The 14665-nt window shown below is 39.1% G+C and overlaps 1 protein-coding gene across 1 annotated transcript in view; it reads right to left on the reverse strand.

The window, feature by feature from the left end:
- Positions 1 to 993: 993 nt before the first annotated feature.
- The window catches only part of LOC111269488 (ubiquitin carboxyl-terminal hydrolase 4), a 16789-nt gene continuing 3117 nt past the window's right edge, over positions 994 to 14665 (reverse strand). The window contains exons 2-10 of the mRNA XM_022849111.2: positions 11108 to 11235; positions 9643 to 9736; positions 9181 to 9361; positions 8924 to 9055; positions 8213 to 8427; positions 7502 to 7760; positions 5608 to 7165; positions 5164 to 5252; positions 994 to 4745 (exon numbers count right to left, since the gene is read on the reverse strand). Of these exons, the coding sequence (XP_022704846.1) occupies positions 4530 to 4745; positions 5164 to 5252; positions 5608 to 7165; positions 7502 to 7760; positions 8213 to 8427; positions 8924 to 9055; positions 9181 to 9361; positions 9643 to 9736; positions 11108 to 11235 (2872 nt within the window). The 3' untranslated portion in view covers positions 994 to 4529. The remainder of the gene's footprint in view (positions 4746 to 5163; positions 5253 to 5607; positions 7166 to 7501; positions 7761 to 8212; positions 8428 to 8923; positions 9056 to 9180; positions 9362 to 9642; positions 9737 to 11107; positions 11236 to 14665) is intronic.

Below are 14665 nucleotides of genomic sequence, written 5' to 3' on the forward strand. Positions count from 1 at the left end.
AGATTAGCAGATTACATTACCTAGCTATTACAGGGATATCATCATTTTACCCTATGAGCAAAGCGCCAGTAGTTCATTTTCACTAACTGAATCAACAACCGTGGGCTTTCTCATTGTGTAGGTGGCGACCGCTACTTCGCGTAACCTGGGGCGTCATATACCTGTTGAGCTAAATGAACAAGAATACATAATAAGAGACAGAAGATAAAGCAGATATTGTTCATGGATGTTTCCGATTTGATTATTGGTCGGAAGGGCGTCAGTGGCAGACCTTCTCCATTTAGGCATGCGACTATGGTGATAAAATCCAAGGACGCATTAGAAGCAGAACCCGTTTTTCCCTATGTTAGCCATGAAAGTTTAGTTCAACACTGAGAGCGCACCTTATACCGAATCATGTCTGTAGCTGTTCCCGGTGAGTATTCCTGGGCTCTGGTGAATAACACGTTAATTTGCTGCGTCTATCCGATTCAGTATGTTGCAAATAAAATTTCTGCGTTTTTCTCGAAAGAAAACATTTTCACATTTGCTGTATCCTGTAGCCCTTATATACAGTTCGAAAACGCTATTTGCGTTCAGTCCACAGGCCTGGTGCGATGACGTCAAATTTGATGTTAACAACGTCTTCAGTCGTAATTTGCAGGAACATTTAGTTGACGCCGGAGCTGCCTTTATCCGCGTAACGGGAAGCCCTTACCAATCAGCTGCTTGGTTGAAACCAAAGAATAATCTAATAAAGAATTCAAGCACGGTCTCCAGCCTACCTCTGTTAATGGAATAGATTGATTCATTAAAGACTTCAAGAAAACTGAGATTTTGTAGGAAGATTTTCCTGGGGCCACTTATTTGTCGTTTTTAAACTGATTTCATTGCTGTAGGTGATTATTGATCAACCAGTATTTAAATACTGGTTAATCAATAATTTCTAAGTTCATTGTTACCTTCTGTTACTATTTATACTAACATGCGTAGCATAAGTATTAGACCTACAAAGAAAGTTATAACATCTCATTTATTTCATTAATATCTTATCATCGTGATCAGCGTCGTGCTACTACTAGCATGATTGATAAGATTTGAATCTTTTTGCTCTGTTCAACGGCTCTTCAACCTAAACCTTGGCCTATTCTATTCCATTGATTCAGCATCTACGTACGCGCTGTACATGTGTGATTTTTTTTCATTTTTATTAACCTTGTTGAAATCTTCCGTTTTCGCTCCTGATGTCTGCGATTGTTACTCTCATTTTCATAAAAAAAATCGCTCGGTTTATGTGAGTTCCTTTCGATTGCTACAATTTCTATTGTTCGTGACGCAATATTTATCTACCTCAACTTAATAACAAATATTTAGGTTCAGCATTTAGCAGAGAATAAAAGCAATGTAGTTGTGGCGCTGAAGTTGAATTGACAGCCTGCGAAACTCGTTAATTCGAAACTTGTTTTTTTCACTTATTGTACTACTTGTCTCACGGAGTAGTTTATAGGCGTAGTGACAAACTGATCCTATACCTCGCTAACAGCATCAGTGGTAGAACGCGGGGCTGACGCCAGAAAAGTGAAAAAAAACATTCCTCAGATGGTACTGACATGAGAAAAAGAGATCTTGAGTGCAGAATGAGTACGGGGTCTCAATGGGCGCTGCGTAGAACTTGACCTACTTGGCAATCTAAGTCTACTTTAATGTACGTTCTTGTCTTTTGTTTCTCCTAATTGTCTCATATGCACGGCAATACGCCCTTTCGCTCTATGGCTACCTGTTCGTTAACATTCACTATTGTCTTGCAATATTAGTCTCAATGGATTGTTTGTTCTCTGCACGACACTTTCTCGCAGCTCATATTATGAGCTATGGTCTGTTACCTCGTTATCATATACCTACTTAGTTGCTAATCATTTCTCAGTTTGTCTTATATGGGTATCACCTCGAATCTGTTTCTGCTTGCTTATGCTAATATTCTCACTTCACGATGCCCAGAGTCCTTTCAACTTTAATCGATTTTTCATTTATGACTATTTCCATTCCATATCCTTTGGCCTCCGTTTACGTTCGTTCCTTCTACTACTCCACTCTCTGTGAATATGTTTCGGCACCTGCTTGACCAACCGTACATCAGCTATTTTTCAGTTCGAACTTGAACTCTATATGTTTGCCTCCATCATTGGAACTAATTTACCTAGAGCATGCATGTCGCCGCTGTTTTTCCTCCCGTCCAATCGGAATACTGCGTCTGATTTTTTTCAGGCTCTCGTTTTATTTGCTCTCGATTCTCTTCTCTACTACTAGCATTGTTTTATCTTTAACACTTTGTCGCGCACATTGATATAATTATCGTCAACTCATTGTTACTACGAATATAATAATTAGAATAGTTCGTTTCCATTATATCTGTGCGAAATACCAGCTACCATATCACACTATACGCCGTTAACCGTTTAGCCATGTACCGCCATGTATCAAATACCATCTGATGGTCGCACACAAACAACCTTGGCTCCTTTTTGACCTCTGGCCCATTTCCCTTTTTCATTGTAGTGTCGCTCCTGCTATTGTAACTGGTGCCGACAAAATGGGACAAAACAAACTAGGGATCCGCTTCAAAAATGCTCTCAGTGTTTCGAAGTAGGACAATAGTATTAGCATAATAAATTAGTTCTAGTATCTAGAATATATTGAATAAATATGAAAGCTATTTCAATTTCCGAGTATGTATAATGTGTGTTTTTGTTTTTATATAATTTTGCTGTATTGTATTGTCAATTATTTTCAGCAACTCTTGTGTCGGTTTGCCTAAATACTTGCACTCATCTATAACTTTTGTTTTATTTGTTTTCTGTAAGTTTCAACATACATTATGCCTTTAATGTGCCTTTGCTCTGACACTTTAATTACTAGTACTATTGTTCATCTAATTATCGTCAATTATTGTTTGCTTACTTCTGTGATTACCGTTTCGTTATGAATTAATATTATATTATAAATATTAATATTATAATAAAGATATAAAACTAATTACCTATCCCGCTGGCGTCGTCTGGCTGGAAAAGCAGCTGCTACACATCAGCAGCCGAGACATCCGCCCTTATCGTAGCACACGTAGAGGTGAAATATAACGTCAACCCTTGATGATACAGTAGTAGTCTAAAGGATGCAATTAGGCACTCTTACCTTAACTACGACAACGTTTTTTCATATCCTACGACGAGTAATTTTTTTCGTCTTCTACCCATCAATTTTACATGGTCATATCAATGCCGTCCTTTTTTTTTTGCACAAACGCATTTATTCAAATACACTCACGCACACACAAGCATATAATCAAATATTCCAAAATTTGATTTTTTACTTGTTCCGCTTTACTTATCTTATTTCTTTCGCTTGTCATTTGCTTGCTGTTGTTAAATTGCCATGATCCAATGATAATAATAAGATCACTTCGTCAAAAAGACTCGTTCGTGTGTTGTCTTACCCAGACCGCTACCATAAGGCGGCCGCAATTGCTATTATCATGTCATTATCGCTATTAGTATTAGTAATATAATAATAATGATGATAAAATTAATTGAACGTGGTGATTACGTTCAAAACTCGTCTTTCACTAATTTTTATGTCTTTGTCATTATCGATCCACAGACACAGGTAGTATATATACCCTCTCTGGTCACAATTCCTCAGTATCAGGTAACCCTCTCACCGATGTGTTTATGGAGTATTCTGCCAAGCAGCATTTGTGCTAGCCATTATGGCCCTATCTTCCGACTTGGTATGTTTTTTCACCCAGACAAGACGGGTCTATGTCGCAAAAAAATGGAAATATACCGGGCCCATCCCTATATACTTTAAATGACGACCCCTCGATTTACCCATAAGGTCAATAGTACTTGCTATGATCTATGAATGCACACTTAATCTTGTTAGTTTTTCCGATCCACCACCAAAATATTCTGTGCAAAATTAAGAAATAACAGGATGATTTGCATCAAAATAAAGTTGTGCCTGATTGCGCATTATCAATAATGAAAAGAATATTTTCATTCATCACTCCAAGGGAAACAAAATAATTGTGTTCGGTAACGCTACGAAGCTTCACATCACAAGAAAAGACGGTATAGTTTTTTTTTCCTAGCACTTAAACTCTTACAGGAATTATTTTACAGCACATTTCGGTGTAAAGCTGAACCGATTATGGGCGTGCGACCGTGGGAACGTGATCCACGCCTTAACTAGACCGGTTTTGCTTTTTTCTGACAGCACCCATTTGAACCTCCCTCTGATAGCAGAACAGCTTGTCTACCCTTGTTGCTCCATATACCGCGGTCGTCAGTTTTTTAAGCACGAGAAGCATTCCTTGTGCAGGTAGCTACCTAATGGCAATTTGAAAAGTGCGTGGGTTCATAACTTATGATATAAGCCCACGCATCGTGTTCATACCATTAGTCTGGTATGGGCCCGGCGCAGGTCCATACTAAACCGCATACACCGCGTATTTAGTCTCAGCCTAGTTTCTTGACTATGTTTTTTCGACGCGATCATGCATCATAGTCCATATCATCGGATTCTTCGTTCGAGGACATAGATTCCTCGGATTCGGACGTCCAGCTATTTCTCTGTGTCGCCGACCGCCTCTGTGGCCGAGTCGGATTAGAGGTTGGTACTGTCGTTGAGTTGGCTTGCTCTGTACCGTTACGGGTACGCACGCTCGGCGGATCTTGTCTCATATAGAATAGCACATACGCATTTTTCGACTGATTGCGTTGAACCATTAAAAAAATCATCATAGATCAGATGATTTTGTCATCGGCAGAAAGGCAAAAACATCGCCACATGAAACAGCAAAGACAAAACTAATTTTAACGTTTTGTATTACCAGTAAATAATTCTGTTGCAATACTTGTTTGGGTATCATGTATGTAAGCACATTGGAAGCGAAACTAATCCATCGTATTCATTATGTAGTGAACAATGAAGTAGTTTCTTGAAAACGATTAATTTTTTTTGCGGTAATTCAAAAGTGTTTTTCCTACACAATCGGTAGAGGTTGGCAAGTGTAACAGAAAACGAAACTAAAACACACAAAAAGACCTTGAACCACTTATAACAATGTTACACGAGACGAATGTCTCGTATAACACTGTCTGGAAGATTTTTGTCCCAAACACTTACCACAAGGTTGTTCTCACTAATGGGGGAAACTGTCGCATCATCAAAATGATGCCATGTATTGGTTAATTTGTTCTTCGCATACGCCGTATCTATAATGAAGCAAAAAAACATATCAAAACAATGTCAAAAGCGATGAAAAAAGCGTAATTTAAATAGAAAATAATTTTTGTTTACAGCTAATGAAGCTCTAGAGTGTATATGTATCGGTTTCATTTCAATGCAATGAGCATCACTGCATTGAAATGAACACAAACAAAATGAAGACAAAATTATCTTACTTGAATTTATTACCAAAATATCTTTTGCAACACTAATCGTACTATATTCGATATCTTCATTATTTTCTGGCTTCTGCACCAATCCATATTCGTATCTTTTGCTATAATCTTCTAGAAACACAAGGAATTCAGCGCTATTTAAGCCATTAAAATACTGAATACTCACAGTGTCCTCCGCCCATACCACCGTAGTGATTTGCAACTCCAATAAGATCGTAAGTGGCATTTTTATGTTTCGGATCAAGTACTACTTGGCCCATTTTTAATCCAGTGATGGGGAAGTCGACCAACGTATCGATTTTATCCCTGAGGTAGCGGTTGTATGAGAATCTCTTTAGATGAATAATGAGCACTTTAGGTAGTGACCACAAATCGAATTTTTTCGTAGCTTGCTGGTGCTTTTTGCAGGCAGGACAGTACCACAGGTCCTCTGCGCCAAGCTTTTCGGTTGTTGTGAAAAGCTTCAGGCACTCCCAGAGCCGAACGGGTCGTTTATTAGCCGGTCCGCTATTAATGTAGCTTGAGTGCATCATTAACACGGAACACTCTTCATATGCGGCCTGTTTATCTTTCGGCAGCCAGTCGAGAGCAAGATAGGCTTTTGGCGTTAATATCAAGGTATCTTCGCCGTCGGCTGATCCGTCAGAATCGCGTGCGGCTGCCGCACCTTGTTGAACTTCTCCATTGGACGCCTTTGCCTGTTCGTTGAGCGACGTGTTGCACATTTCATTTACGAGGTTTACCTTGAATAGCCGCTTCTTTCGCCGAATCGACGAGGATAAGGACGTCGATGCCATTCCGGACACTTGGTTTTCTTTGTCTCGGCTCGAGTTTTGTGTACCGTTCTCCTTGTTGAGACCTGGTTCTTCTGTCGCGCTTTCATCGTCCATTGGCTCATCTTCATCGTCGCTGGTTTGATGATCTGCGTCTGCTTCAGCACTGTCGAAGTTGACGAATCGGCCTTTCAGCCAGCCCGAGGCCATTTCATAGAGGTCATTGACGGAGACATGCTTTGTCGGTGAGTACAGATAAAATGGCATGCCGAACATGGCCGCCGTCGAAAACGCCAGTTCGCCTGAGCCTCGACTGGTTATCTCTCGCATGTATACGCGGATCAACGAGCCTTCATTTGTCCAGGGGCTAGTCGGTAGTTCGTAGATGTAAATGGTGTCGACCACGTCGTCGATCTCTTCATCATTCGGTTCGATGATCCACTTAACCCGTTTGTCAAAGAGGTCCATGTTAGCGGCAACCAGATTTTCAGCGGGTAACTCAGTGATCCTTGCTACAATACTATAGAAGTCATTTCCTGTACATTTCGTAGGATAGACCGGTACGTGGACTCGTAGCTTATGCGGTTTAGCAGGCTCGTTCTTAAAGACGACAGCATTGATTATCTTGTCTTTGCGTTGTGGCAAGGGTAGTGATAGAAAACACGATGGATCGAAAGTTACCGAAACGTGCTTGCAATCTGGGCAGACGAGCGTCGACTTGAGCAGTCCGTGGAACGTATCTGTAACGATGGAATCATTACGTTTCAGGTAGTTGGCCCAGGCCTCCTTGGCGAGGACGCGATCGGCTCTGCCATCGGCGTTTTTTGCCTCAATGTAGGGTTTCTTTTTCACTCGATTTAAATCTTCATGAAGTCCATCGAGTAAAAACGACATTAACTCCTGGCAGTCTTGTTGCATATACCCGTGGAACTGAGGCGCAAATCGCCCAACCTAAAACAAATGCAAGGATGATAACACACTGCTAACTTGACCTTTTGTATACCTGTTTACAAAAACTGAATACAAAGTAGAACAGATTAACTACTTATAGGCTGTGTTCATCATAATATATAGTTTAAGTCCTCGGCTTGGGAATGAAAGTTACGCAACCTGTTTACTAACCAATATTTTGTCGTCTTCCTCGAAATGTATCATCTGTTGCTGAGCATAAAAATGCATATGAATATTCAAGCATTTTATTTAAACTATAAACTCGTCGATGTCTTCCTGGTAACCTAGCAAAGTATGTAAAAAGAAACCTAATAGAAAGAACGAGAAGAATTTTACCTTCTCTTTGAAAGCTCGAGGCGCGTACGTCTGAGTATAGCCGCCCCAAAGGGCTTTGATCATATCAGCATAAGCGATCGCAATTTCTCCGTGCATTCCCAGCGGGTTTTCTCGATTTAAATCATCCAAATAACGATCGGAGAGAAAATATTCTGTCAAAGGTGGTGTGTTGGACATGCACTGCAAGGCTGAGTTCATGAAGCAAGTGTTTCCTAAATTTAGTAAACCACAGAGTCCTGCACTTGTTGACCTTGTATTTCTGGAAATCGAAACCCAGGCAACAATAAAAGCCAAGTCCAATAGAAATACAGAGGCGTTAGAACACGCTAAAATATGGTTAACCTCACTTAATATACGGACAGTACGATACATAACTGTACATGCTATAATTATAAGCCTATTGCACATATGACTGTTTACAAGTGCGTATATAAATGGAAATAAATGTTCAATAACAACGCAGACAACTATACAAAAATGTTCATCGAATGTTTAGTGTTCCTTAAAAACAAAATTTGTTCTCTGAACTAGTTGTGCACTTTCAATTTTAAATCTGATATTAATAATTCTATTCAAATCAGATTATTGACGAATCAGATTATGTTCAAGCAAAAAAATTAACCCAGCGGGGCCTTTTCCCTGTAGCCATACTGTTAGAAGAAGCGGCAGCAACCTTTGTTGCCGATGATGGTAAGGGACGAAGCCACTTACCGATAAGAACCACTGGCCGTAGCCGAACTAGCTGAAGGACTCCCATTACTGCTACTGCTACCTGCGTTTGGGTTGTTCTTTTGGGCACCGCCTGTCGATGAATTCACACTACCAGCATAAGAAAGTCCAGCCAGTCTACCCGTGGATGAAGTCCCGCTCGATGGAGTGTTCCGAGGCCATGAACCGTCAGCATTTTGAACCTCTAACAGAACGACCTGTAACAAAACGTTCGGCAGTTAAACTAAATTTGTTTAATTGTTTGGGTATGTAATAATAATATATAAAATAAGGAACCTTTATACATAAGCTACTTAGTAGTGATGAAACTGACTGAATTTGAAAAAAACGATAGCGATGGTGCGATTTAAACAAAAAGAAGATCGTCATTGTACAAGGAGATTACCTGCCAAAAGAGAACATTTTTTTTTAATAGAAGTAATATAACAGAATGGAGAAAATAGAAGTAATATAACAGAATGGAGAAAAGGCTACGATATTAAAGTGTTGTACTCAATATTTCCAATATGAAAAAAATGTGCTTATCAAAGAGATTTTCCTATTGTGTGTATACACTTTATAAATAACCATTCTTCTACATCATTCAGATTAACTCTCACATCTTTTTCCACATATTCACTAACGATTAGTTGGGAAGTAGCTTTAATGCGTATGGTATATTCCTTAATTTAGTACTAAAGCTTAGCAATAAACCTGCGCGGAGTAGAGCGACTCATCCTGAATTGTTTTCGTTTTGTCTGTGATCATCTCGAGGGTGTTTGTACTGAACCGGTACCAGAGCCGAGTGCTCGCGTCATCGGCTACCGAAAACAGCGAACGCGCAACCTACGGACGTTTGATTGACAGGGTTAAAAAACCTTTGTTGACGAATGACTACTACAATAGTTCTTATAAGAATAATAAGATCAGCATTTTCTTCAGTTCTGCAAAAAACAGAATCAGATCCTTACTTTCTCAACCTCCTCAAGCGTGGCAACCTTTGAAAACCTGGAAGTCTTCAATTCATCGATGTTTGGATGTAAACACATTTTAAGTTCCATTTTGTAGATCTCAACTCTCAGGTTCTTGAGAAACATTCCATAATCTACAACAGTACGAGCAATTGGACTCTGGTTCGCTACAATGCCGTACCTGAAACAACACAGGCACAAAATTAAAGGCAACCCAATAGCAAAAGCAACAGTGCTGGCTCTAACTGTTAGATGCATACGGTTTGTTATCGCTGAGCACGTAAAACTGTTACCTGAAGGTAATGCATAGAATAGTGGTAACAGAGGCCATACTGTAGTATCGCAAAAAAAGCCCAGCTGAATTACGTATTCGCGGGTTACATAAACTACAAACGGTCGTAATAACATTAATTACGTCCCGCGAGCATATAATTTATATGGGCTTTTGATCTGAGAACGCACCATTCTACGAGTTTTTCCCAGGCTTCCTCTGGCATTAAAGCGTAGTCCAGCTCGTCGATGAGATGTTCTCGTAAATCCTCAGGATCTTTGGTGTCTGCAACTCAATTTATCACGATATTACAAACACAACTTAAGCTATACATGCATTTTAGTTGGAAGACATACTGCTTTTTGACATTTGTAGTTTGTTTAGTGTAACGCTAATGCACACTTCACAAATGTATCTAGTGAACTAACTATTTGGTTAAGACGTTACAGATATAATCTTTCCAGCTATGACATTTGTGACGATTTCTGATGTAAAACAGGGTGCAGCATAATCGAAGTGAGCAAATTCAAAATATCACTGGGAATGGGAAATGGATTTTTAAACTTTTTTTTTTATGCATTTTTAAGTTGTGGATTGCCGAACAGTCTTCCTTACTCACGTTTTTTTCATCACAGCTAGTGTGGCATAAAACAGATGCAAGGTTAATAGTCCATATATTTGCCCACTTTTAATAAACTAAGCATCCTCTTCACAAACCACTTCTTGAACTAACAAAAAAAAAACATGATTCCATGTGTGTGCTACTTTATCTAACGATCATCCCCCATGACCTCCGTTTTACATTTTATTAACACATTTAGCATTATCTGTGCTCAACACAATGTCAGGTAAATATACTACGAAATCCCAAATTGAAAAGCCAGAAGTTCTATGCATCAGCTGGCGGCAAAGCATACGACCCTATTCAAGTTCATTTGAAGTCAGATAGATTTAGGCCTGATTCATTCTCAAAAAAGCCATACGATCTTTATATTCGTGTATATAGTGTTTGTGGAAAATTACTTTGTGACTTTATGGCTTATCGATGGGCGTCCACATATGATCGCTGACTAGTCACTGAACTGCTAAATACGTACTCCAAAGTACAAGCTTCATCCGATGTTGTTCTTGATTACACAATCGAACTGAGAAAATTAAGGTAAATATTGCAATGCGGGATTCTATTAATCGAAATTAATATGAATTGACTCGGTAATGGTTCAAGTGGCGAAGCTCCACTTATGTAACACCAATTAAAAAAAAAATTAAGGCTTAGTTTATTTCATTGTTATACTTACAATATTTGCAGCTATCCAAGGGGTACTGTGAGCTCATTAAAATGTAATAATTTACTTCAAAGTCTCTACACTAGAATTTATATTTAGAAGTTGCTTTTTTTATGTACAGACGGATTTTAATCGACGATAACGGCTTTAGATGCAGAAATTGGGATATTGTATGAATATAAGGCTAATACAAACCCCTTCTGCAAAATAATAATAAAAAAAAATGAAAAAACCTGCTCTAAATTAGCAATATACGTTTGAACACAATAACGACAATTGTTCAGGCTTCAAGCATAGGTAAACTATGTACATCTTCAAGACAATTATACTCGTAATACTGACCATTATTATTTTTATTGATCAAACTCACCTTTGAGGAGGGCCGAATTGTCGATGGGCCCTGGATTGGCCGTCGGTTCGCCGACATCTTGCGTTTCCCAGGTGTCAAAGCCGACATATTTCTTCCACTGTTTGAACCACTTGTGTTCGAGAAGATACCTGTAGCGCACACAATACAATGATTTTAAACTTATCGCGAAAGGCACAAACATGCATTGATACTGCAACAGATTCCACCTAAGTATTACTGCGAATTGATGCCGTTGCTACATGGCCTTATATGATAAAACAAATAAAGTAATAAAGCGGCTCCGGAAGTACTGGACACAGGAGTTCATAAAATTATTAGACCTAACATTTATTGCATTAAACACCATGTTCTTAATTTGTTATCAATAAAGAGAAGGCTATCTAGCAAAGATAAATAAATTATGAGGGTCTTATGCCACTGCTGCAAATGCACTTAACGAAATGCTACTTTTTGTTTACCTTAAGCTATTTTTGTGTAAGCAACTTGTCGGATTTTTCAGTATAGTATAAAGGGCTTCTCCTCACTAAATCTAGCCGGGGCAGATCCTCTGTGTTCACTAACGGACCTACGGCACGGCTTGGTTAGCATTCGAAAACGCTAATGATAATTCGCACTTTTTATCGAAACTCGCTAGTTCTCTAGCTATTTATCGCTAGAAGCTTGTAAACCGTGTAAGAGCAATATATATGCTACAGCCGTGGGGAATCATGCTATAAACAGATATCTCGCACATCAAGTGTACCCAAAAGCTTACACGAAAACATAATATTTATGCAGCATTGTACACGTATGATTTCTCAGGTTTCCATTATTGAGTACACGAAATCGAGCATGTGTACGAGACACGGCATCTCATACTATGCATGGATAAAGACGCTTTAGTGTAGTCGGCTTTGTAAAAATCATCAGCATGAATAATGCTCTCATTGCTGGTGGGTCTGCGAAATATTTTACCCGAAATTATTCAGCTACTCGTAATGCTTCATATATAGCATTGTACGTTTCAACAGATTATGTCAAACAGAAATATCCGCTGTCTCACATAAGCATAGGTTAGATAACAAATCATGCCATGTGCAGTTAACAATCATCTAATATGATGATGTTACTATGAATCAAACTACTAATTGAACCACAAACGTAGAACTATGATTTTTTATTGGCAGTAGGGTTACAGGATCTCATTATTGATGATCGTCGTTCCTTTGTTGTTGCATAATTTGTATAATTTTGTAAAGTAAAAGCCGATCTCACCAAAATATAATCTTGGTGAGATCGGGACAATGTAAATCCATAGATCAGATATAATTCTTTTTATCGAGGACAATAATTCTTATGAGGAGCCACACTGTTCGCCGGGCTGAATAAGCTCACAACTATTCCAATTAAACTTTTAGATTATAACGAGCTTTAGTTAAAAACATATTACAAACGTCTGAATAATATCCTTCTGAGCCGATATTCGAAAGACCGATAAATCGATTGTCTTTGATTGTCATTGAAAACGTATTAATCGCAAAAGCATTGCAACGTTTAATTTAGTCGTCATCAATACGACCCGATCATACTATTGTCCATGATAGGACGTACCGTAAGTGTAAATTACTTTGTATTTTCGATCGGCATTATGCAACTTACGTAATATGAAGTAACTTTTGTAGTTATGGCATCCCAAGTGTCGGATCTATATACATAATTATATAATTATGTAATTATATATATTACAAGTACCTATACCGCATAACTTAAACCACAAAAACCTATATAAGTCAGGCTTATCGAACTCTGGAACCCTCAATTTCCACACCTATATTTCAAACTTTAGTTTGATTACCTAGTTGAAAAAAAATGGCTTCAGAACACCGAGTTTGTCTTATATAGAAAATTGTAAAAGAACAAGTAAGGACACCACTGACAAACTTTGCCAATCGCTCATGAAGCCACTGCACAAGAGATAACTGTATGCCCGTGTAATCTGCGCTTCAAGCGTAGATATCATATACCGAAACAGGTTGACTCTTACCTGGCTGACGGTGCTAAATTTGACTCTTTAATAAATGATAAAAGATACAACCAGCGTATGGAACCGTAACATAGCCTCTCGTAGAGTCGGCCACTCTCTGCGTAATAGAAAGCAATAAAAAGTTTTTGCTCACCTTTAGAAAAATCCAACTTTTCTCTAATTCAACCTATGAAGAAAGTGATGTTACACTATTCGTAAAAAAAGACATTCGACCTTGCAGAATAAGGTGAAGGACAATCTGAATTGTATATAAACGACAGTGCAAGTAGATGTAAATATGGTACCTAGCGACTGCTCTGCATATCATAGATTGCTGGACTTTGAAAACCAGACGATTTTGTTCAAAACATTTATTGCGAAAAGAGTATTGAAACTGAGGTCTAACACAGATCGCCTGATACTCAGAACGACAAATGTCTGCCTTTTGTAAGGAAACAGTACTACATCGGAATCGACTTGAATGCTTCAGCTCAACTGGCAACAAGACTAGATCATACGTTTCATCGGCAACATGTTGGCATCATCATATAACGTTACATTTTTCCGTTGTTCCAGTATTGCCGAACAAATATATATTATTATCAGCAAATAAATACATTCGAATGAGCAACAATTCAACTAAGTTCTGAAAGCACCCACGCATAGGGCTAATTAGCCATGAAGTTCAAGACGTACTGCGTTGCGATATACTCGTTGTGACCTGTACTGGTAGCCGGCGGCTGTTGCTGTTTCAAATATGATGACGATCGTCAAAGGCGTCAGCCGGTTGAATTATTTTAAGTGCAAGTCATGTGACCACAACAAAGACGTCCGTTGCGTAAGCCAGCAAACCGAAGTAGAGTCATTCGGCTGGAGTCATAATCTACTTCCGCTCGCCTGCCCGTCCATCCTAGCCGTAGCATGCATCTGCCTCCATTATGACTACACCCCTCTTTTGTCAAATACGCTTTTGTCATAGTTGCCATATAGAACAATAAAGAGTGACTCGTTGCCACCGAAGGCAGACAATATTTCATAGTTCATCGAAAGTTTCCTGGTATTTTATTATCTCCCTGAATTAGCTCTGCATGATGCGTGTCTGGATATACACGTTTCAGTTGCAGTGTTCTTTAAACAACAAGCAAAAACCAACTGGATCTCCTTAACAGTAGTACTAGAGATGAACAAACATTAGCTATTGGGGACATTACTGGAACCAAACAAGTGGCTAGCAGCCACGGCGATAGGCTAGACTGCTATGCGGTGTATTGCATTAGAGGTTCATTTCTCAAAGGCAGAATATAACAACCCAGGCGGGACCTTCGACAACAAGAGTCTCACGTCGAGAAGGTTCGTCGTTTAGCCGCAATAGCCTAAAGTTTGCGGCCACAGCCCCAGATGGTCTCGTTGTTTCCTGGATGAGCAACAAAGGCAGGAAGAGGGAGAGCACGTGTGTGGCACCTTCTCGTGCAGAGACCATGTGTAGTTCACATGTTTCTCAGCTTTCCTCTTTCCGTCGTTTCTTTCCTCTGTATATTATCTGTTGTTTATTATAT

Source organism: Varroa jacobsoni, unplaced genomic scaffold (genome assembly GCF_002532875.2).
Source record: "Varroa jacobsoni isolate VJ856 unplaced genomic scaffold, vjacob_1.0 scaffold_1388, whole genome shotgun sequence".
In the NCBI taxonomy this organism is placed as follows: Eukaryota; Metazoa; Arthropoda; class Arachnida; order Mesostigmata; family Varroidae; genus Varroa; species Varroa jacobsoni.